The 25,977-nt window shown below is 36.8% G+C and overlaps 1 protein-coding gene across 1 annotated transcript in view; it reads right to left on the bottom strand.

Annotated features, from left to right (window-relative positions):
- The window catches only part of GALNT8 (polypeptide N-acetylgalactosaminyltransferase 8), a 47,891-nt gene that overhangs the window by 21,189 nt on the left and 725 nt on the right, over positions 1 to 25,977 (bottom strand). The window contains 3 exon segments of the mRNA XM_026502814.3: positions 1,950 to 2,109; positions 7,207 to 7,213; positions 19,392 to 19,686. Of these exon segments, the coding sequence (XP_026358599.3) occupies positions 1,950 to 2,109; positions 7,207 to 7,213; positions 19,392 to 19,686 (462 nt within the window).

Raw genomic sequence — 25,977 nt, 5'->3', positions numbered from 1 at the left:
TGAAAAACATAATGGGTTCCTGACCAAAGATGAGAGAGATGTGTTATATGATAGGGGAATGGTTTGGAATGATCCAGGGTTTTGCTTGACCTCTCTTTATGTGTCTACCCTATGTTTGTCATCTTGTATCTTTTGATTTCATTTGTTCCATAGGTAGAAATCTTGAATTAATTCTTATCTACTCTTCATGAAATGTGGAATTAAAGAACCATTGATTTTTTTTCCACAGGAAAATATATCTTCAGCTCAGCACTTACATTTGCCCCACAAAGAAATTGAATCTCAGACAGGTGAGACTACTTGCTTCAGATCATCTCACAGAGACAGGGAGTGGAGCCAGGGTATGTTCAGATGTCTAGGACAGAGGTCTTTCTAATCAAGTTATTATTTCTTACTCAAAAACCAGGTGTGCAGGTCCAGAAAGGAATGAAGTCAACCGTTTCCTTTTATTTGGTTTTCAGTGGAATTCTGCTTGGGAACTGTAACTTCTTATTTTTTGTGCACTTATATTGAAATGACAAGAAAGGAAGATATTTAAAACATAAAAAGGAGTATTTTTAATGTCTGATAATCCAAAAAGGAAGGCTTAGAGGTCATTTGCCTCTCTCTCTTGGGTCAAACTGCCCCTAATTTGACTCTGCAATAAGTACCCGTGTGGTACTTAAAGATCCCCCAGAGAAGGAACAAATTCTGCTTCCCATGAGCAGCTACTCCACAGTCCTTACTGTAAGAAATTTCTTATTGCTAGCCCAAATCTCTGTGACTTTATTCTAGTTTCTTCAAAACTTAAAAAACTAAGAGCTAACACTGGCTGAGAGGTTACTATGTGCTAAATAATATTCATAATTTACATATTAAATCAGTGAACATAGTGGCTAGAGATAGGGCTCTGGACTTTGCAAATCTCAATTTTGTCACTTACTAGCATTGTGATGCTATGCCTTAGGTTTTTGCATCTGTAAAATGGCCAAAACCATGGTTCTTCCTCATAGGTTATTGTAATGACTCTGAGAAACAAACTGAGGGCTTCAGGGGGGCTGGGGGAATGGGATAGGCTGGTGATGGGTGGTGGGGAGGGCACGTATTGCATGGTGCACTGGGTGTTATACGCAACTAATGAATCATCGAACTTTACATCAAAAACCAGGGATGTACTGTATGGTGACTAACATAACATAATAAAAAACATTTAAAAAAACAAACAGTTGACATACATAAGGTGTTTGGGAAAATGTTAGCTGCCATGATTATCTCATGTAACTCTCCTTACAATTTATGAGATAGTTATTATTACATTCATGTTTTGCAGATAAGGAAACTGGAGCACAGAGAAGTTGAGACAGCCATGTACACAGATCTTATAAGGAAGGAACCGGGATTCTGAAATCCCAGAAAACGAGGACTCAGGTCCATCATCTCCTGCTTCTCCATGTCCCTCCTGGGTGAACTAGACAGGGATGGGGATAGGGCATGGTGTGAGCAAGAAACATTGCCACTGTGAAGAGTCTCAGCATCGAAAGGTCCATTTTCTCTGGGTTTAATTACCCAGGAAGATTGCTTTCCTCATAGGAAACAGTTCTGAATCCCTTCTTGGTATCTGAGGCTACTTTTGGACTCACTTTACTCCCTCAAGTCTCCATCATGGTGCATGGAAAGGTTTCGGAGTCACTCAGTCCAGGACCTGACTCAGCTCCACCATTAACTCACTATGCAATTTGGGCACATTATGTGGTCTATCTCTCTGTGTCTTAGTTTCCCCATCTGTGTAATCAAGATAATAATCTTCTGCCTTAACTTTGTGAATATTAATGTGTCCAGCACATAGGGCCACAATAAATGATACCTTTCTCTTCACTATATATAGCCCAAAGTGTCCTAATACCTAAGAGAAAACCCTTTTCCAGTCCATCACAGTCAATAAACTATTATTCCTTGATCAAGTTGCTCACCATTTGAGCTAAAATCATCCACCAAGATGATCTCCTTTAACAATTGAGAGGGGGTGTGGTTGATGATACTAGTGATGGCCCGTTGTATAATGGACAGAGCTTCATTCATGAATATGAGAATGACACCAAGGGATGGGAGTTGTAAAGGATATGTCTTCTTCTTTTTTTTTTTTTTAAGATTTTTATTTATTTATTTGACAGAGATAGAGACAGCCAGAGAGAGAGGAAACACAAGCAGGGGGAGTGGGAGAGGAAGAAGCAGGCTCCTAGCGGAGGAGCCTGATGTGGGGCTCGATCCCATAACGCCGGGATCGCGCCCTGAGCCGAAGGCAGACGCTTAACCACTGTGCCACCCAGGAGCCCCGAAGGATATGTCTTCTGAAGACACCTATAAGAAACCATTTTAAATAACCATATTACTTGGGCGCCTGGGTAGTGCAGTCGTTAAAGCGTCTGCCTTCGGCTCAGGGCGTGATCCCGGCGTTATGGGATCGAGCCCCACATCGGGCTCCTCCGCTATGAGCCTGCTTCTTCCTTTCCCACTCCCCCTGCTTGTGTTTCCTCTCTCGCTGGCTGTCTCTGTCAAATAAATAAAATAAATAAATAAATAAATAAATAAATAAATAACCATATTACTTTTTAAAAATTACTTAAACATTACTATCCAATCTAACCCTTCACTATATTTGATGTTTTAATATATCAATCTGCTCACCAACTCCCAAACTCATTAAGAAGGGAAATTCTCAGGTGATTGTCACAGTAGCAAGATTTTATATGTGTTTAACCAAAATTTTCCTATTATGAGGATAAAATCCATGTCTTTCATATTAATCTTCAGCAGATGGATCCCTTTGAACATCCAGTATTCCTCCAAAAGGAATCCTTATTCCTCCACCATCTCTAAATTTACTTTCTTGCCAGAGGTCTTCTGTCATTGCCACCACCTTTTCCCCATGTTCTCAGACTGTCAGTCATTTCTGACACAATCCTCTACTTCATCACTATAGAGAGGTAGGGAACTGTTCAAAGAATTATGCTTGACACATTTTTTTAATTTCATAGTTTACATTATTAAATATTTACCATATCCCAGGTACTAGCTTACTCTTTACTTTTAACATCTTTATCGATAATATACTTCATATATGATAAAAATTCACCTATTTAGAAGTATGCGAGTGTTTTTTATAACATTCACAGAGTTGAGCAACCATTGCCATTGTCAAATTTCAGAACATTTTCATCACACTAAAAAGAAACCCCATACCCATTACCAGTCACTGTCCATTCTCCCCAACCAATTCCACCCCCACTCCCTTCAGCTAAAGGCAACCACTAATCTACTTTCTATCTCTATAGAAACCTCTATATGTGGTTTTTTATGACTAGCTTCTTTCACTTAGCATAATGTTTTCAAGGTTCATCCATATTGTAGCATGCATCAGACATTCATTCCTTTTTACTGTCAAATAATATTTCATTGCATGGATACACCACATGTTTATCCATTCATCAGTTGTTGGACATTTAAAATGTTTTCCATTTTTTGGCTATTGTTAATGCCACTGTGAACATTCTTGAACAACTTTTGTGTTGGCATATGTTTTCATTTCACTTATATATACATCTAAGAGTGCAATTGCTAAGTCATAGGACAACTCTGTTTAACAATTTAATGAACTGCTGTAGTGTTTTCCAAAGTGGCTGTACCATTTTACATTACGACCAGTAATGAATGAGGGTCCTAATTTCTCTACATCCCGGACAACACTTGTCATTATCTGTCATTTTGATGATAGTCATCTCAGTGGGTGTGAAGTATTACCTCCCTGTGACTTCGATTTTCATTTCCCTAATTAGCAATGATGCTTAGCATCTTCTCTTTTTCTCTTTTTTATTAACTTATTTTATTTAAATTCAATTGGTTAATATATAGTTAATATATCATTAGTTTCAGATGTGCTTGTTGGCCATGTGGGTATCTTTTTTGGAGCATGTCTAAGTCCTTTGTTTATTTTTAATTTGGTTATTTGTCTTTTTACTATTGAGGTATAAGAGTTACTAACGTATTCTAGATTCAAGTACTTTATCATATATATGGTCTGCAAATATTTTCTCCCACCCTGTGAGCTGTTTTTAACCTTCTTGATGATATTATTTGCAGTAAAGATTTTTCAGTTTTGATGAAGTCCAACTTTTCAATCATTTATCACTTAAGCTTTTGGTGTCATATCTAAAAACCATTGACAAACCCATGATCTCTGAGATTTACTCTTGTGTTTTCTCTTAAAAGCTTTAGTCTTATTTACATCTATGATCATAGATGTAAGGGCCTAGTTTCATCTGTTTGCATATAAATAGCCAGTTGTCCCAGTGCCATCTGTTGAAGAGAAAATTCTTGCCCCCATTCAGTTGCCTTAGCACCTATAAAGAGGAAAAACTCTCCTGTGAATCTCTTTCTCTCTACTCACAGCACTACTCATAATGAAAACTTTGATGACCGGATAGTGGGGTTTTTTTCCCCACATCAAATAATTCTGTGACACCAGCTGGGTGTCCTATAATTTAACTGAATTGTGATACTACCCACCTGAAGTTAACGTCAGATCACACAGGTTAAGAGTTCACACCCACAAGACTGCCCCTTCCCACACACACAACTCTGGAGGCCAATCAAAAGTTTAGGTTGTTATCAGTGCTTCTGACCCACGAGCTATACATTGGAAGTTTCTAAGACTCCCTCCTTGGGTTAGATTAATTTGCTAGAGCGGCTCACAGAACTCAGGAAACCAATTTACTTACCAGATTATCAGTTTATTACAAAGGATACTAAAAGATATGAATGAACTGCCATGTGATGAGATACACAGGGCGAGGTTTGGAAGGGTCCAGAGCACAGGAACTTCTGTCCCAGTGGAGTTTGGGGTGCAGCACACCCCTGGCATGCTTCATGCTTCAATACGCATAATTGATAAGATCATTGCCTGTTAGTAGTCAAGTCTATCTCCAACCCCTCTCCCTTGTCGAAGATGTAGGAGGAGCTGAATATTCCAACCTTATAATTATAGGGTTCATTACTCTGGCAACCAGCTCATATCCTTCGAGGTTTTCCAGGGCTGAAAAGAGCTTGTTAAGGTTACCAAAAGACACTTTCATCTTCCTTCTCACTTAGGAAATTACAAGGATTTTAGATACTCTATGTCAGGAACAGGGGTGAGGACCAAATATATATTTCTTAGTATAAATCACAATGTCATGGCACCCCCATCAAGAATCAATTGACCATAAATGTAAGAGTTTATTTCTGGGTATCAATTCTATTCCACTGATTTATATGTCTATCCTTAGCCAGTTAAAACTTGTCTTGATTTTTGTAGCTTTTATAAGTTTTGAAATAGAGAAAATGTGAGTCCTGTAACTTTATTCTTCTTTTCTCTATTCTCTATTCTTTTTCGGTGTGTTTTGGCTATTTGGGACCATTTGTGTTTTCATTTTAATTTTAGGATCAACTTGTCAATTTCTACCCAAAATCCAATTGTAGATCAACTTGGTGACTATTGTTATTTTAACAAAATTAAATGTTGCAACCATGAATATGGGATGTTTTCCATTTATTTAAATCTTTAATTTCTTAACCAATGTGTTTTAGTTTTCCATTTACAAGCTTGCACTTCTTTGTTAAATTTAGTCCCAAGTATTTTTTGATGCTAAGTGGCATTCTTTTCTTAATTTTATTTTTGAATAGTTCAGTATGAATCTGTAGAAACATGATTAAATTTTGTGTATTGATCTTGCATCCTGCAACCTTGCTGTATTCATTTATTAGTTCTAATAGTTTTTTTTTTAAGATTTTATTTATTTGACAGAGACAGCCAGTGAGAGAGGGAACACAAGCAGGGGGAGTGGGAGAGGAAGAAGCAGGCTCCTAGCAGAGGAGCCTGGTGTGGGGCTCGATCCCAGAACGCTGGGATCATGCCCTGAGCCGAAGGCAGACGCTTAATGACTGTGCCACCCAGGCGCCCTTAATAGTTTTTAATGGATTTTTATGATTTCCTATATATAAGATCATTCATCTGTGAATAGAAATAGTTTTATTTCTTCCATTCCAAATGGTTGCCATTTATTTCTTTTTCTTGCCTGACTAAAATATTGAATACAAGTGTTGATGTCAGACATACTTGTTTAGTTTCATCATATAGGGAAAGCTTTCAGTCTTTCACCATTAGGAATGATATGGGCTTTTTGTAGATGCCCTTTGCTAGGCTGAGGAAGTTTCCATCTATTCCGTGCTTGTTGAGTGTTTTTAATCATGAAAGGATTGGATTTTGTCAAGTCCTTTTTTCTGTGTTTATTGAGGTTATAGTGTGGCTTTTGTCCTTTATTCTATTAAGATGATGTATTACATTGATTATTTTCAGAGTTTGAATCAACTTTATATTGTTGGCTTAAATCCCAACTTGGTTGTGGTGTATAATCTTGTTTCTATTCTGTTAGATTCAGTTTTCTAGTATTCTGTTGAGGATTTTGACATCTATAGTCATAAGGGTTGCTACTCTGCAGTTTTCTTTTCTTGCAATGTATTTATCTGGCTTTGGTGTCCGGGTAATACTGCCTCATATAAGTAGTTGTGGAGTATTCCCTTCTCTTCAATTGTTAGAAAGAGTTTAAGAAGAGTTGAAGCTAAGTCTTGTTTAAAGTTTGGTAGAATTTACCAGTGAAGCCGTCTGGACCTGAGTAATACTTCAGTTACTAATTCAACCTCCTGTGAGAGATCTACTCAGATTTTCTATTTCCCCTTTAGCCAGTTTTTGTAGTGTGTGTGTTTTTAAGAATTTGTTCACTTCTTCTAGATTTTCTAGTTTGTTGGGAGAGAGTTGTTATAGTACTCCTTAATAGTCATTTATTTCTATAAGGTCAATAGCGATGAACTTCTTCCAATCATGATTTTAGTCTTTTCTGGTTTTTTCTTTGTCAATCTAGATAAGTTTTATTAATTTTGTTGATCTTTTAAAACACAACTCTGATGGCTTTCTCTATTGTTTTTCTATTTTTATTTCATGTATTTCCACTCTAGAAACTTTATTCTTTTTTATGAATTTCTCTAATCATCTAGCTATTTTGTTGGAGAGAAGAAACGCTACACTCAACATTCTGCCATTCTGAAGGAAGACTCAATCCATATATATTTTTAAAATGTAAAGTAATTGCCAACATTTTTTTAAAAAAATCCAGACTTTTGTTCTCTCTGACAAACTAAACATCTGTCTCACTTCAACCACCTTCCCTGCTGATAGCTCCTCTTCTGACCAGAGTTAGAGTTGCTACAGCTACTCGCAGCATATGTTTCCCTGTTGACCACACCCCTCATGTAGTAGATCTCTACAGACATTTGAGTTGCAGCCCCTGAGAGTGTAAGAAAATTTTAGGTGAAGGCTGCAATACAGATGAATCCAGAGGGGCACAAAGACCACACACTGTTTGAAGAACTGCACTGCTCAGCAATAGTTACAAAAAATAAGGCTGGACAGACCAGCAGGACCAAACAATGAAGACTAACGAAACTAGGTAGGTTCTGAAGAATTTTAAGTAAAGGACAAGTATGGTAAGTATGAAGACCTCAGCTAAGACATGCCCTGAAGAATGAAAGGAAGAATAGTCTCAATTTGATTTCCTAGTCACTTGACTGTGGTGAGCAGGTAGGGGGTTGGAGGGAGGATATCATATCACATGCTTCTCAAGCTCTAGGTGCCTACAAACTACCTGCGGATCTTGTTAAAAGGCAGATTCTGGCTCAGTAATTTTGGGTAGAATCTGAAATTCCACATTTCTAATAGGCTCTCAGATGATGCCAATGCTCTTAGGAGTGTGGTACGACGAATGAGAGCAAGTAAGAGCAAAGTCTCCAACAGACCCATATTCAAGTCACAGCTCTAGCACTTTCTATTTGTACGATCTTGAAAAAATTACCTACCCTTTTTGTGCCTTCTTTACCTATGAAATGGTAGTAGCAATAATCGTAATCATAATCAATCATAATCATAATAATACTTACATCACAAGTATAAGTATATAACTTATAACTGTATAAGAAGAAACTTACCCTGTTTTCCACCTATGTAGAAAAAAAACCAGTTTGTCTCCTTTATTATTTACATCATTACCACACGGAACACTTCAATTTTAATACCTCTGGTCACCAAATGTGTGTGAGTTTTGCCCACACCAAGCAATTCTCTCTGACTCCAGCTAGGTATTCTAAATTTAACTCAATTCTGACAGTATCTACCTGGAGCAGTGTCAGACTCCATAAGTTAAGGGCTCAGTCTCACAAGACTGCTCTTACCCCACTTTACATGCCAATTGCAATAGTAGATCCCTTGATTACCCACAACTTCTGTCTGACTTGTCTACAAATTGGAGGTTCCCTTTACCCTCTCCTCAGATTTAATTAATTTGTTAGAGTGGCTCACAGAACTCAGGGAAACACTAGCTTATCTTTACCAGTTTATTTAGGGATGTGATAATGGATACAGATGAAGAGCCAGATGAAGGGATACATAGGGCAAGGTCTGGGAGGGTCCTGACTGCAGGAGCTTCTGTCTCCATAGAATTGGGGTGTGTCACCCTCCCTGTATCGATGTGTTCACCAACCTGGATGCTCTCCAAAGTCCATACTACTGAGATTTTATGGAGGCTTCTCCACATAGGCATGACCGAAGATTAATTCTATTATCAGTCCCTCTTCCTTCTCTGAGGGATGGGGGTTGGGCTGAAAATTCTAAGCTTCTTATCATGGTATATATTTCTTGAAACCAGACCCCAACCAGGGATCCACTCAGAGTCACCTCATTAGAACAAAAGATACTCATGGTGTTCTCATCAGTTAGGAAATCACAAGGATTTTAGCTCTGTGTCAGGAACAGGGGACAGAGACAAATATATTTTTTCTATTATTTCACAACAGTATTATTATGAGGGTCAAATGCAATAATGTGCAAAAATTCTCAGAATGAAAGAAGTGCTCATTTAATGTTAGCTGCTACTATTACTACTTTGGTGATTATTGCTATTCTTGTTCTTACATTTATTACTTGAACAGTGGTACCATTCACTGAACTAGGAACAATGAGAGGAGAAAAAGAAATTGACACATTTTGGTTTGGCCATGTTGAGTAGGATGCACCTGTGAGTCATACCATGGATTTCCCCAGCAGGTCATGGCATATATGGTCCCAGGGCCACAATTGAACAACCTAGATTGGAGACAAGTGAATTTAGGAACCATCACCCTGTAAGTGGTGGCTGGATTCATAAGAGATGGAAAAAAATCACTCAAGTTTTACATTCAGAAAAGAGCCTTAAGCTAAAAGTCTGAAGATCATCAATATTTAAAGCAAAAGAGTGTGAGAGATGAAACTTGAATTCTTACAACTGTTCAGAGGCAGTTGTAATGTCTAGTACAGATGGGTTATATAATAAATATGCATTTAATCAAGAGTAAGAGTTGGTAATTAAGTTAAATTGAAACCTGATTAAAATTTTGTTCAGCTTCTCTTCCCTCTAATCCACATAATCCAATCAACCACCTTCAGATTTTCTTTTTTCTATTCAGTCTCCCATGCTTCCTTTTGAATACTGTCTTGGCTATATTCTAAATGTTTTCCCAACATTTCTCTTGCCCACACCCTATATTCTCTTCTCCACTTTATATCAAGGGAAGCAAGATATGTGGCTCCTACAGTTCCAAAAAGAATGATTTCTCCTTCCTCCTTGCTCCCCAACACCTGACCTAGAATGGTTAGACCAGCTCTGTCCAACAGAATTTCCTGCAGTGATGGAAATGTTCCAAATCTGTGCTGTACATTATGATAGCCACTAGTCATGTGTGGCTATTGAGCACTTATAATGTCACTGTGTAACCAAAAAAACTAAATTTTTTATTTAATTCCATTTTAATTAATTTAATTTTATTATTTTTTAAAATATTTTTTATTATATTATGTTAGTCACCATACAGTACATCCCTGGTTTTTGATGTAAAGTTCGATGATTCATTAGTTGCGCATAACACCCAGTGCACCATGCAATATGTGCCCTCCCTACCACCCAAAAACTGAGGGCTTCAGAGGGGAGGGGGGTGGGGGAATGGGATAATTAATTTAATTTTAAATAGCCACATGTGACTAGTGGATACCATATTGGGTGGTACAGCAGAAAATCCTAAAAAAATATTCATTAGTTGGATGACAGTTACAGGAACTGATCTTTGGCAAATCCTTCCAATATGGAACCACACTCCATATGATCAAGGAATGACAGGAGGGTGCAATGGGAGAAAGAGAAAAGATAGCTTCTAGGTGTTAGAGCTAGAAAGATAAACTTTATGTGTATCACTTTACCTGAAACTACCATTGTGTATAACAAATAAACTGATATGCACACATGGAAACAGACTTTAAACAATTGCAAAATATATTCTTACATTGGGATTCCCTAAGGCAAGTTATGCCAGCAGCAAGGCCAGCTTCCTGGGTGTGCAACCTATGCAGTCACACAGGCCCCCACACTTAGTGAGTTAACTTGGTTTAATACTTTCTTAACACCATCTTGAAATTCTTAATAGTTTTTGGACAAAAGGCACCACCTTTTCATTTTGCACTGGGCCCTGCAAATTTTGTAGGTGGTCCTGGTCACAGCACTTTGGTAAACTCCCTATTAAAGATTAACAATTGAAGCTATGCTTTTTCATGTGTTATAATCATTTGTTGGTATTTAACATCTACCCAAACTCAATGAAGTAACTGACTGATTCTCCAATTCCACACAGTGCTCTCTTGAGTAACCTTTCTCTGGTCTCTGAAAGGTAAAGAGAGGACGTGACAACAGGAGAGCTGCCAAGGCTAACATCTTTCTGGTCTCAGATAGCTATTCAGAAAGGTGTGGAAACAGTTATTACAATCACTTTGACATCTCACTTAGCAGGAAGCTGGACCAAATGGCATAGAAGGTCTATTCTTATATTATTGTATAATTCTATGTAATAATACCTCTAATTTGCTGAATTATTTCTCTCAAAGAAAGTCAATGGAGTGGTCTTCCTATAGTTTTAAACCATGTGGTTTCCAGAATGCTTCAGCTCTGAAATCCATGTATGTCTGAGCCAGAAGGAATTTTTATGAACAGCAGGGAGGAAGAGTACTCATTTGGTTTTAAGTGTCAGATGTGACTCAGACATTTTTCAAATATATGTAGATACTTGATTCATAAATATTTTGTGTCCACAGTAATATTTTCTGACAAGCAGTTTCATGAGTTAATCCTTATGGAATTAAATCTGGATGTTCCAAAATTAATAAATACAAGGCAGCTTCACTTACCAACTGGTCCTAGCGTATTATCTTCATACCTAAAGAACTAAATTATGCAATCAACCTAGGAGATGTATGTAGTAGGTCCTACTCATGTCCTGGGCCATAAGTAGCAAATACTGACACACACGGCACTATTCTCCCCTATCACAATAGCAGGCATCACTAACAGATCATCTATGCTTTTGATCATATGGATTCAAAAGTTTTCCCACCACAATACTCCAGGCAGTCACTACAATCAACTGGCCTTGGCGTGAAAGATGAAATTTTGTTGCCATCCTTGTATAGGAAAAAGGTTTCTCTAAATGCCTTAGGGGTGATCTACATGTTGAGATGAGTGAGTCTCACTGAAAAGATAGCTTCTCACCTCCATCTATGGCTATGCTGGTTACTTTCTGATTTAGAGATTAGGGGATGCTAAGGAATCATCTTAGAGTGATGTGATGAAGAGTATCAATTCATCAGTTAAATGATATATTAGGCTACTGCCATGCACTACAAGGATTATGGTCAGATCCTCAATGATGATTCTTTTGTTCTGGCAGTTAGAAGTATAAATGGAATAAAATTTGTGGAAAAAAATTCCTAATCACAATTGCATATTCATTTGATATTGGATGAATTCAGTTATAAGATCTTAGCACTTAGAGGCTGCAACTTTTGATATATTTCATAACCTCCAAAAGAAATATTCATACTCAAATACTTCCAGGCACATCCAAGAAGCTCAATGAACTTCAAGTAAGATAAATACAGAGACACACCCGATACATTGTAGTCAAGATGCTGAAAGCCAAAGATAAAAAGAAAATCTTGAAAGAAGCAAAAGAAAAATAACTTCCACATTCAAGGAAACCCCAGTGATATTAACAGTTGGCATCTCATCAGAAACATTAGAACCAGAAGACAATGGGATGACATATGCAAAGTGCAGAAAGAAAAAAAAATTAACCAAACTTTTTTATCTTTCATCTTTCAAATACGAGAGTGAAATAAAGACATTGGCAAATAAATAAGCACTGAAAGAATTTGTTGGCAGCAAACCCACCTTACAAGTAATACTAAGATCCTTAGCCTGAAAACAAGTAATCCCAGACAGTAGTAACTCAACACACACACACACACACACACACGAACAAAGAGCATCAGTAAAGGAAATTGCATAATTATAAAAGATAGTATAAGGAAATTGCATAATTATAAAAGATAGTATAAATGTCTATTTCTTCTCTTAATTGATTTTAAAACCAATTATGTTTTTAAAAAGTGTATCTAATTCTTTGGCCTATAAGATATAGTTATCTAATATACTTGACAGTAACAACACAAAAGATGTGGATGGGAGCAAAGCTGTGCTGATGTAAGAAAATGACACCAGATGGTAAATGGAATCCACAGGAACAAGTGTAGAGAATCAGACACGACGACTAAGAAGATAAATATAACAAACTTCATAAATTATACTCCCTGTCCTTTTTTCTCATTTTAATAGACATAAAATTATATAAAGTGATCAAATAGTATATTTTTTATTTTTTACCATACATATATGTAATATATTTAACAATAATAGCAAAAAATGAAGGAAGATGAAATGAAGTTATTATATGACTAAACTTCCTATATCTCATTGGAATAAGTCTGAGTAAATTGATAAGTTAAGATGTACACAATAAACCCTAGAGCAGCCATTAAGAAAATAACTATAAAATATACTGAAAAAATAATTAAAAGGATGATATTATTTCATTGGAAAATAGTAACATAAAAAAGAAGTAGTAAAGGATGAAAGAAAAAAGACATGAAACATTAGAAAACAAAGATAAATTGGCAGACATAAATCCAACTATATAATTTAAAATATTAAATTTAAATGAATTAAACAATCCAATCAAAAGTAGGGATTGTCAGATTATATTTTTTAAAATCCAACTACATCTTCAGGAAACACATTTTAGATCAAAAGATAAAAATAGATTGAAAGTAAAAGATATGCAAATAGTAACCATATGAAAGCTAGAGTGGTTATACTAATTTCAGATAAAATAGATCTTAAAATAAAAATCTTAGTATTGATAAGGGGGAGATTTTATAACAACAAAGGGATCAATCCATCCAGAAGATAAGGCAATTGTAAAAATATACATCTAGCAACAGAGTCCCAAAATACTCAGAATAAAACCTGACAGAATTGAAGAAAGTAATAGACAATTGAACAATGATCATTAGAGACTTCAATATTCTACTTTCAATAATAGATACAACTAGGCAGGAGATAAACAAGGAAAGATTAGGCAGAAGATTAAGTAACATTACAAACCTAGACCTAACAGACATCTAGAGGACACTCTATCCAATAATAGCATAATACTTTCAACTGCACATACAACATTCTCCAGAAGAGACCATTTGCTAGCATACAAAATAAGCCTCAATAAATTTTTTAAAGATTAAGTTAATACAAAATATGATTCTCTCATTACAATGGAGTGACATTAGAGATGAAAACAGAAAAAAAAGGGAAATTCACAAATATATGGAAATTAAACAAAACATTCCTAAGTAACCATTGGGTCAAAAAAAATTACAAGGGAAATTAGAAAATACATTGAGGTGACTGAAAAAGCAAACCTCAATATACCAAAATTTAAGAATACAGCTAAAGAAGAGGTAGGAAAGACATTTATATCTATCAATAAGTATATTCTTTAAAAAAGAAAGATCTCAAATCCAGTAATCTAGCCTTCCACCTTAAGAAAATAGAAAGTGCAAACTAAATCCAAAGCAAGGAGAAGGAAGGAAATAATAAAGATGAGAGTAGAAATACATAAAATGGAGCATAAGTATAAAAATAGAGACAGTCAATGAAAATTTGGTTCTTTGAAAACATCAATAAAATTTACAAATGTTCAGCTAGACTAACAAAGAAAATAACAAAATGAGGAATAAAAGTGGGACATCACTATTGACCTTCCAGAAATAAAATTTTTAAAAAGATTATAAGGGAACACTATAAATAATCTTCACACGAATTAGAAAATTAAGATGAGATGGACGAATTTCTAAAGAGACACAAATTATCAAAAGCAACTCAAGAATAAAGAAATCTATTGTGGATAGTGCTTCTATAAACATTGGGGTTCATGATGCAATTGCTGGGTTGTAGGTAGTTTCTATTTTTAACTTTTTCAGGAACCTCCATACTGTTTTCCAGAATGGCTGCACTGGTTTGCATTCCCACCAACAGTATAAGAGGCTTGCCCTTTCTCTGCATCCTCACCAACGTTTGTTGTTTCCTGAGTGGTTAATTTTAGCCATCCTGACAGGTGTGAGGTGGTATTTTTCTGTGGTTTTGATTTGTATTTCCCTGATGATGAATCATGTTAAGCATTTTTTCATGTGTATGTTAGCCAAAACATGGGAAGAGCCCAAATGTCCATTGATGGATGAATGGATAACGAAGATGTGATATATATATATAGATATATATCGTGTGTGTGTGTGTGTGTGTGTGTGTGTGTGTGTATACACACACATATATACAATGGAATTTTACTCAGCCATCAAAAAGAATCAAAGCTTGCTATTTGCAACAACATGGATGGAACTAGAGTGCATTATGGTAAGTGAAATAAGTCAGTCAGAGAAAAATCAGAAAAAACCGTATGATTTCACTCATATGTGGAATTTAAGAAACAAATCAGATGAACATAGGGAGAGGGAAGGAAAAATAAGATGAAAACAGAGATGGAACCAAATCGTAAGAGACTCTTAGCTAAAGGGAACAAACTGAGGGTTGCTGGAGGGGAGGTGGATAGGCAGATGGCATAATCGGGTGATGGGCATTAAGAAGGCACTTGATGTAATGAACATTGGGTGTTATATCAACTGATGAATCATTAAATTCTATCCCTGTAACTAATACTACGCTATATGTGAACTAACTTGAATTTAAATAAAATCTTGAAAAAAAATAAATAGAAATCAGCATAGACTTACATCAAATAAAGAGATTGAATTATTAATCACTAATTACCCACTAAAATAGATCCAGGCCCAGATGGCTTCTCTGGTGAATTCTACAAGGTATTTAAAAAGAATTAATACCAAACTGAAGGTTACAGAATGGAGGGGATTGGGGGGATGGGGTGACCGGTTGATGAGTATTAAGGAAATGCATGTGTTTGGATGAGTACTGGGTGTTATACATAACTAATGAATCATTGAGTACTACAACAAAAACTTACGATATACTATATGTTGGCTAACTGAACATAATAAAAAATAAAAAACAAAAAATAAATAAAATATAAAATAAAATAAAAATAGGTGGTAATTGAAAAAAAAATAATACCAATCATTCACAAATGTTTCCAAAATATAGAAGAGGAAACATTTCTCAAGTCATTCTATGAGGCTAGTATTACTTAGTTACAAAACCAAACAAAAAAGGGCTGCCTGGGTGACTCAGTCAGTTAAGTGTCTACCTTCGGCTCAGGTCATGATCCCAGGGTCCTGGATGGGGCCCCACGTCTGGCTCTCTGCTCAGCGGGGAGCATTCTTCTCCCTCTCCCTCTGTCTGTTCTCCCCCTGCTTGTGCCGTCTCTCTCTTTGCCAAATAAATTAAAAAATACCTTTAAACAAATAAACAAACAAAAATATCACAAGGGAAGAAAATTACAAACCAATACTTCTTATGAATAGAGACACAAAAATCCTCAAAATATTAGCAAACTAAATTCAGCAACATATAGAAACAATTACATACCATGGTCAAGTAGAATTTATGCCATGAATTTAAGATTTGTTTGACATCCTGTCCTCAATTTATGTAATACACTGTATCAATAGATAATGAATAAAACCACATGATCAATTTGATAGACACAGAAAAAGCATCTGACAACATTTAACACCCCTTTATAATAAGGGAAAAAAAGAAAGAAAAAAAAACACTAAACAAACTAGAAATAGAATGATATTTCTGATAAAGGGCATGTACAAAAAGCCACAGCTAACATATTTAGTGGTGAAATATTAAATGCTTCCCCCCTATAATGAGGAACAAAACAAGGTGCCCTCTCTCACCACGTCTATGCAACATTTTACTGAAGATTCTAGCCAGGCAATTAAGCCAGAAAATTAAATAAAAGTCATCATATTGGAAAGCAAGAAGTACAGCTTTCTCTATGTACAGATGACATAGTCTAATACATAGAAAAATTTTAAAATATCCACTAAAAACCTATTAGTATTAATAAATGAATATGGCAAGTTTGCAGGATACAAGTTCAATATACAAAAAACAATTGTGTTTCTATAGATTTACAATGAACAATTTGAAAATAAAATTAAGAAAACAACTTCACTTCCAATAGCATCAAAAAGATAAACATATTTAACAAAAGAAGTGCAAAACTTATACTCTCAAACCCAAAACATTGTTGAAAGGAATTAAAGAAAACCTAAATAAATGCAAAGATTTTCTATGTTCATGAATTGAAAGACTTAATTGTTAATATGACAATGCTCCCTAAATTGATCTACAGATTCAATCCAGTCTCTATCAAAATTCTACTGGTTTGTTTACAGAAATTGACTGGCTAATCCTAAAATTCATATAGAAATTCAAGGTCCTGGAAGAGCTAAAACAATCTTAAACAAGAAGAAATTTGGAAGACTCATACTTCTTGATTTTAAAACTTACTACAAAAGCTGCAGTTGTCAAGTCAGTGAGTGACTGGCATAAGGAATCGATCTATCAATGAGATAGGATTGATATCTGGAAATAAATTCTTACATTTATGACCAATTCATTTTGACAAGGGTGGCAAGACAATCCAATGTGGAAAAAGTAGTCTCTTCAACAAAGTGTGCTAGGGCAGTTGGATAGTCATATGCAAGAAAATGAAGTTGGACCTCTATGTCACACCATGTCCAAAAATTAATTTTAAATGGACGAAAACTAAATGTAAGATTAACACTACAAAACTTTTAGGGGAAAAAAGGCATAAATCTTCATGACTTTGCATTAAGCATTAGTTTCTTAAATACGACATCCAAACACAAGCAACCATAGGAAAAAAATGAGATGAATTGGACAAAATCAAATTAATAAACTTTGTGTAATAAAGAAAACCATGAAGAAAGTAAAAAGACAATTCACAAGGGATAAGCCATATGTCTGATTGGAACTTGTATCTAGGATATGTAAAGAGCACTTGCAGCTCACTAATAAAAAAATAAACTGATTTTTAAAAGGAGAAAGTCTCTAAATAGACATTTCTCCAAAGAAGGTATACAAATAGCCAATATGCACATGAAAAGATGCTCAGCATCATTAGACATCAGGAAAATTTAAATGAAGACCCCAATGGTATACCCCTTCACATCACTAGAATGTCTATTATCAAAAGACAAATAGCAAATATTGGTGAGGATGTGGAAAAACCAGTGCTCTCATATACTGCTAGAGAGAATATACAATGATGCAGTCACTTTGGAAAACAGTCTAACAGTTCCTTGAAATGTTAAATATAGAGTTATCATATAACTCAGAAATTATACTTCTAGGGTATAACCAAGAAAACTGAAGACATATGTCCATACAAAAACTTACACATGAATATTCAGAGCAGTATTATTCCTAATAGCCAAAAAGTGGTAACAATCCAAATGTCCACTAACTGGCAAACATTAAACAAAATGTGGTGTACCCATACAAAGGAGTATTACTTGACAATAAAAGGAGTGAAGTATTGATACATGTTATAACATGAATGTAACTTGAAAACATTATTCTAGGTACATATATACAATGGAATATTACTCATCCATCAGAAAGGATGAGTACCCACCATTTGCATTGACATGGATGGAACTGGAAGGGATTATGCTAAGTTAAATAAGTCAAGCAGAGAAAGATAATTATCATATGGTTTCACTCATATGTGGAACATAAGGAATAGAATGGAGGACCATAGGGGAAGGGAGGGAAAACTGAAGGGGAAGAAATCAGTGAGGGAGACAAACCATAACAGACTCTGGACTCCAGAAAACAAGCTGAGGGTTTCAGAGGAGAGGGGTTTGGGGTGATGGTGCAGCCAGGTGATGGGTAGTAAGGAGGGCACATGTTGTGATGAGCACTGGGTGTTATATGCAACTAATGAATTGTTGAACACTACATCAAAAACTAATGATGTACTATATGTTGGCTAACTGAACATAATAAAATAATAATAATAATAATTTTAAAAAGAAAACATTATTCTAAGTGAAAACAGCCAGTCATGAAACACCCATATATTATATTATTCCATTTATGTGAAATGTCAAGAATAGGTAAATCCATAGGGACAGAAAGTAGATTAATGGTTGCCTAGGGATGAGGAATTATAGATAAATAAGGAGGGGTTGTTAATGGATATGGAATTTTTTTTGAAGTGATGCAAATGTTTTAAAATTTATTATGGTGATGGTACACCACTCTGAATATACTGAAAACCATTAAATTGTACACTTTAAAGTGATGAATTGTATATGCATTATATCTCAACAAAGTTGTTATTCTTAAAACTTATGAAGGATGGTGGGAGAAACAAAGACAGAAAAAGTAATGGGAAGAAGAAACTGATGGAGAAAGAGAGGGAAAGCTCTTTAAATTAGAATTAATAACAGAGAGGAATTCACACAGAGAATTTGAGGAAAACACCAGGGGAGCAAGTAGAGCCATTAACTTCAGTGTGACTTGCACAAGTCTTTCCTCAGTTTCCTCATCTGTACAATTATGAATTAGATTCATCATCATAATTCACAAGGATCTATTTCTGCGACATCTCTGCCCATCTCTAAGGGGCTGTAAACACTTGGACCAATCAGTTGTCCTTTCTGAGCTGCCATTATAAAATGGATTAAAAACAAGAACTCTGCTCAGTCAGCCTACCAGAACTCCTTTCCCATCAATTTTCCATTCCTCAACCCTCTTTCAACCCATGACTTTCATTGCTCCCAAAGCTCATCCCCCAATTAAATCAAGGTCCCTTAGCAACCCAAACTTGGTCCATCCTACCTGGAATTTCATGAGTCTGGGATGGTGCGATTGAAAGGCAACTGGTTACTGAGGTAAACGTTGTAACCAAACTTCTCAAAAAGGTCCTCAGCCTTTTTCTGCTGGGCCTCAGAAAGATCCTTACCCCACTGCCTGAAAAGCTGTGAGTCTGGGAAGAGTATCTCTTTGGGTTTGTGCTTCTTGGTCTCACTTGCTTTGAGTTTCAATGCCTTTTGAACAGGATATTCATATTTCACTCTCACCACTGTGTTGTTGACATTTTCTTCTTGCTTCATAGCCAATTTCATACTTTCTTCTGCAAATGAAGGGCAAGGGAAAAAATACTTCAGGTAATCCTGGGTATTGTTTTCCATCCAAATTTTCTTGAAATGTTTTCCTCTCCAAATTCTGAAATGTGCAGTCTCTTATCCCATGAGATGCAGTATGTCAAGGGAATTTGTCAGAGCTATGCAAGGCTGTCCTGGCCAGGTGTGCACGAGAACACACCTCTCCTAAACCTTTATGAGAGCTTATCTATCCTGAGTCCCACACTTTTAAGGTTCTCTAGGAACTATGATCTGAGAAATAGATTGATAATGAGCTAATATTTTTCAGAATAAGGCCCAAGAAACACTTACATCAGAATTGTCATGATTATTTTAAAATGTAGGTATTCAGGCTTATCCCCAAATCAACTAAATCAGAATCATAGAGTCAGGTAGAGATAGGGAAAAGAGAAGTTACAGAATCTGCATTTTTAACAAAAATCAAGAAGTAATTCCTTTGTACAATGAAATTTGAGAAACATCATACTACACTATCAGTGGCTAACAAAGGCAGATCTATTCCAACCTCCACCATTATCCACCATTTCCTTCACTTATATTTTTGATTTGTCAAGAACTTTTAAATTGGAGATGTCCTAATCCCATATTTTCCAAATTGCTTGATCATAACAATGTCTTCAAAAGTTTTTTGTTAAAAATACAGAATCCTAGGTGTCCCCTAGAGATTCTGATTCAGTAGGTCTGGGGTGGAACCTGGGAATCTGAATTTTTAATAATTGCTTTAGATAAATCTAATAGTCACATTAATTTGAGAAATACTCTCTTAAGAAAGGAAGAAAGAAAGGAAGAAAGAGAAAAGGAAGAAAGAAAGAGAGAAGAGAAGAGAAAAGAAAAAAGGAAAGGAAAGAAAGAAGGAAGGAAGTAAAGAAGGAAGAGAAGAGAAAGAAGAGAAGAGAAGAGAGAGAAGAGAAGAGAAAGAAGAGAAGAAAGAAAGAAAGAAAGAAAGAAAGAAAGAAAGAAAGAAAGAAAGAAAAAGAAGAAGAAGAAAGAAAGAAAGAAAGAAAGAAAGAAAGAAAAAGAAAAAGAAAGAAGAAAGAAAGAAAGAAAGAAAGAAAGAGAAAGAAAAAGAAAGAAAGAAAGAAAGAAAGAAAGAAAGAAAGAAAGAAAGAAAGAAAGAAAGAAAAAGAAAGAAAAGAAAGGAGGGAAGGAAGGAAGGAGGGAGGGAGGGAGGGAAGGGAAGGGAAGGGAAGGGAAGGGAAGGGAAGGGAAGGGAAGGGAAGGGAAGGGAAGGGAAGGGAAGGGAAGGAGAAAAAATAGTGATAGGCCCAGGCAGAGGACACTTTCATATAGAAGAGGCCTTCTAGGATCCACGACACCAATAGCAATAATTTTGGAAGGTAGCCTCCAAATTTCAGAGCACTTTTCCATCCATTATTTATGTCACCTTTACAACAACCCTATAAGATTTATGTTTGGAGAGTCTCACCATATGTACCTCAAGCTCAACTCTGTGGACTCCACAGAGAAAGAGAAAAAAGAAGTAATTACTTAATGTAAGTGCTTCTGCCTGCCAATCCACTCAAAGACCCAATGCTCCTAAATTAGTGATGAAGATAAAATTAATCCATCTAATTTGGACACTTTTCAGAGTAGATGGGGTCCTATTAATAGTTATGCAACAAGTATCACCAGGACAACAGGCGTAAAGCCGGACCATTCTAGGCAAACCAGGACTTACTATCATCCTACCCAAAGGAAGGAGGAGAATCTATTAGTATCCCACAGAGAGCCAGCTTAGCTGAGTCTGATTTTGATATTAAATATATCTTCTCTTTGGTGCCATCCAAACCAGTGGCCTTGTCTCCAGATACAATAACTCCATCTTGGAGCCTGGGCACATGACCATTCAGCTAAGAATATCAACAGAAGAAAAACGAACCAGGTTCACCTGACTCTACCACTTGCCCCCAGCCAAGTTCACCTCAGCTTACACTGGCTCTGCTGCCATCATTTTTCTCTCAGTGAGTACTCTCTGCATCATAGAGTTTCAGATGGGATCCAACAAGCTCCTCTGCCCTGTCCCCCAAATATTACCCCACTCCTTGTCCTCTGTCCCCTCCCATCCTTGGTGATCTCATCTTTCCCCAAGGCTTTGCCTTTCACCTCAAGGCCACTATCACCCCCAAAACACAATCTGCAGTTCTAGATTCCGACTGACTAAATTTGAAAGTCACCTCTGCCACCAAGCAATTGCATGGCCTAAGGAAAGCATCTTAAACTCTCTGAATGCGGATAATCACAGTTTCACTTGCTGCATAGATTTTGAGGAGAATTAAATGAGTCTGTTAAAACAGTACTTGTCACTTAATAAATACTCAGTCAATGTTGGTCTTCATCATCATCATAACTTTCATCTTAAATGTCTATTGTAGATGCCTCTCATTTTGCTTTTCCCAAGTTCCCCAAATTCCTTAACAACTGAACTCATCACTTTCCTCTCAACTCTCCTGAGGTTATCTCCCTATTTCTACAAATGGTACCAACCCCCAAAACTCAGGTCTCCTTTGACTCTGTTTCCCTACTTCCATTCAGTTGCCTATGTGTGTAGAGTATGCCTCTTCAAGGTAGAATTCATCCTTTTCTTTTCATTCCACTCCTGTCTAATTGCCTTTTGACTCTTATCTGGACTATCGATTCACCAAAGACTTATGCAGCATCTCCTCTGGCTAGTTCCTAAGGAGAGTGGCAAACAAGACAGGCTGATCCTATCCAACAATTTACCATATAGATGTTAAAAGTCTAGGCTCCTTAGCCTGACAACCCTATCCTTTCCTACCTGGGTGACCTTGGCCAGTAGGTTTCTCTTCTTGGTGTATTAGATTTACCAAGTATCTTGAAGGGTTTCTGTGATAACTAAGTGGATTAACACATATAAAGTGCTAAGGACAGAGCCTAGCACACAATAAAATTTGGCTATTAATTCTATTTTCTCTGTTTTCTCTTCTGGGGGAGGGCTGGGGAGAAGTGAGGAAGGATATTAAGAAAAGTGAGGAACTTTTTAAATTGTTATGATAAGAAATTGGAGTAAGACCTGATTTGTGAAACACAGAAGCACTGTGGGGCCAGAGAGGGTCAGCTGAGACAAGTGACCATGAATTTGTAGTGGTTCAGTTATGGGAATTTTTTTAGCAGTACCAAACACTTGGGTAAAGGCACAGAGAAGGTGAGCGATTGATTTCACACAGTGTGTGTGTGTGGGGGGGGAATCCCTAGGAGGATGCAACGGAACAAGTATGCAATGGAGTTACAAAGAGCAGAGTTGGAGAAATGGTACTGTTATAGAGAAAAAATTGGATGGATGTGTTGCAGTCATGAGGTTTCAATCAGGAATGGATATCATGAGTTTGTCATTTCTGAGGTGAACAATTCTGGGAGATGACAAAGTCCAGAATGCACCACAGAAATGTGAGATGGGATGTAGGTAAAGAACTTCACAGATGGAAAGGGCAAGGTATTGAATGATGACACTGCATCGCCCAGGGGGATAGCAGGATTGGGGCCAGAAACAAAGACTAAACCAGAAGCCATTACAAAGTCTGTCATGAGAGAGAAAACTTGTCAGGGAGGTCAGCCAGAGAAATGTTAGCAGAGGAAAGAGGGAGACCAGGTTTTCATAATGAGGTAAAGGGTGACTGTGACAGACCTCTGACTCCTCAATCAGACCAAATCTAGAGCCAATTAATATTTCCTAAGCCCAACATGGATTATGACACTCCTCAGCACTAAAGCCCAAAATGATAATCAAGACACTCTACCATAAGGACCCATTTAGTTCCTACTAATTCTCCCTAACCCACTAAATTCCAACCAGACGGATAGTATCACCTTCTAGCCCATCTAGTACTTTCCTGCAAGTTAGAAGAAATTTTGTGGATGATTGCAGTCAGGGGCACCTGCTTGATGAGGGTGTTCTATTAAAGCAAAAAGAGGATGGTCAAAACAAACTCCATAAGCAAAATAAATGGTTTGTCTTTTATAAAAGGCTCATGTGATTACCAAGCATATTTGCTCCAGAGGAAAATAAAAATGAGAGCAGAATTTTTATAGTTTTCCAAATTGAATAGTATTTTCATTCAAACTCTTATGGTCTGGGTTCTCTGTGCCTTTGAATTCCCCTATGCTCCTCTTGGGGAATATCTGATTTTTCTCTTCCATCGCTGCTGTCAATGGGAAATTGTTTGGACCTGGACACCCTAAAATCAATTTGAGGATGTAAATGCAGAGTCCAGCAGGATGAATACAGTGTCACTAGACCGTCCCCATGACTATACTGAAACTTTCCAGAACCCAAGAGGGGCACATCCAGCGTCGTCTCTTGGTGGGACTTTAAAGTACATTTAGGGAGTTTCCATAAAATTAGTTTAGGGTCATCAACCCCTCCCACATTATCATCATGTGTTTGCTTTTGTTCTTAATAGTTTACATAATTTGTGTAGACATCCTTATTGACTTATGACTTTTGTCAATCATTTTGGAGGCAATGAGCAACCAGGATGATTGGTAATTGAACAGGCTTTTGATTTCAGGAAGCCCTTTAGGAAAGAAGAGAATCTGTGATCTGGAACCAGGGTCCAGAAGACGTTCTGAAATTCATCTCACGTGGCAGGGAGTCCCTGACATCATATCGTTTTAGAGTGAATAAAGGCGGAAGCACCGAGAATAACAAGAAAAGGAAGAACTGGTCATTGCAAAGAAGGAGGGGAAATGCACCTGAGATGGCTCTGGGTGGCTCTCAAGGCATACTGTGTCCCAGTTGAAGGAAAACGAAGCCAGGCTCTAGGCAGAAGTCCTGCTACTTTAAGGCCAGAGGAGGCTGAGCCAAAAGGATGAACCCTGGGGTTGGGTGAGAGAGTCCTGGTGTGGTCTGGGTGCTCTGCCCCAGAGTGACAGTGACTGATTAGGTACACAGGCATCCTCTGGTGAAGCTGTACAAAGCACATTTGCATAGTTAATGTTAAACCACTGGGGTGTGCTCAAAGCCAGGGCTTCTAGATCTGACAATCTTCTCTGTGTTTCGTCTACTTTCTTGCCTTGTACCCCTCTTCCCTGCATCCTTGTCTGCCTGTCTTGTTTTCTCCTTCCCACAGTCATTCATTTATTAATTTTTATTTATTTATTTATTATTCATTGATTAATAATTTCTACATGCCAGATACAGGGAATAGAGTGGTAAGATACTCTATAAAACACTCACAAAACCAGCCCTTATGAAACTTGCCTTTCAGAAATTTATACCACAATAAAATATAATGACTCTTATGAAGGAGGACGTATATGATGCTATGGTGCGTTTTCTCTCTCCTTTATCTTGTTTTCCTTTTTTCTTCCAGTCTCCTTATAAACTCTTCCTTTTGTTTCTCCTGTCTCCTGTCCTTCTATCTATCCCTTGGCCTCACCCTGAAGCCTGACAATGCTCAATTCTATTATAAAAAGGATATTTCCCCATGTGCACACACCTTCATGTCTGCGCAGTTATTTCCCTGCTCACACATTCAACACTTCCCTTCAGGGGCCCAAGCTTTAGATCCTTGTCATTTGGGAGAAGAGGAAACACAGCTGCTTCCCCTCACTGGAGTCAGATCCTGAGACACATAAAATTCAGAGGGATTAGAGCTTCATGGCAAGCCAGAATCAAAAATAAACCCCAGAAAAAAAATTTTTAAAAACCCCAGAATTCATGTGAAGAAGTTAAAGTTTGGTAAATCTTTAGGGCATCCTGCTAAGTTGAATAAGTCAGACAGAAAAAGATAATTACTGTATGATCTCATTTATATGTGGAATCTAAAACAAAACAAAACAAAAAGACAGGGTTGGGAATGAGCTCATAGGTACAGAGAGTAGATTGGTGGTTTCGAGAGAGAGGGGATGGGGGTGGGTGAAATGAGTAAAGGGCATCAAAAGGTACGAACTTCCAGTTATAAAATAAATAAGTTATGGGATATAATGCACAGCATGGTGACTATAGTTAATTCTGTATTTGCATATAAAATTTTATAACTATGTGATGATGTGTGTTAACTAGATTTATTATGGTGATCATTTTACAATATATACAAATATTGAACCATTATGTTGCATACCTGAAACTAACACAATGTTAGATGTCAGTTATACCTCAACTTAAAAAGAGAGAGGTAAATATGTGATGCTTATATGTTTATAGAACATTTTCTGCATATATTTTACAACTGTATCAGATCCGGCAGGTAACCTCTCATCTCCATCTACAGATCCAGAGTCTGTGGCTGAGAGAGATAAAA

The sequence above is a fragment of the Ursus arctos genome, unplaced genomic scaffold (assembly GCF_023065955.2).
Source record: "Ursus arctos isolate Adak ecotype North America unplaced genomic scaffold, UrsArc2.0 scaffold_26, whole genome shotgun sequence".
Classification (NCBI taxonomy): Eukaryota; Metazoa; Chordata; class Mammalia; order Carnivora; family Ursidae; genus Ursus; species Ursus arctos.
Note: the sequence above shows the minus strand (reverse complement) of the source record. Positions and strands in the feature narration are given on the sequence as shown.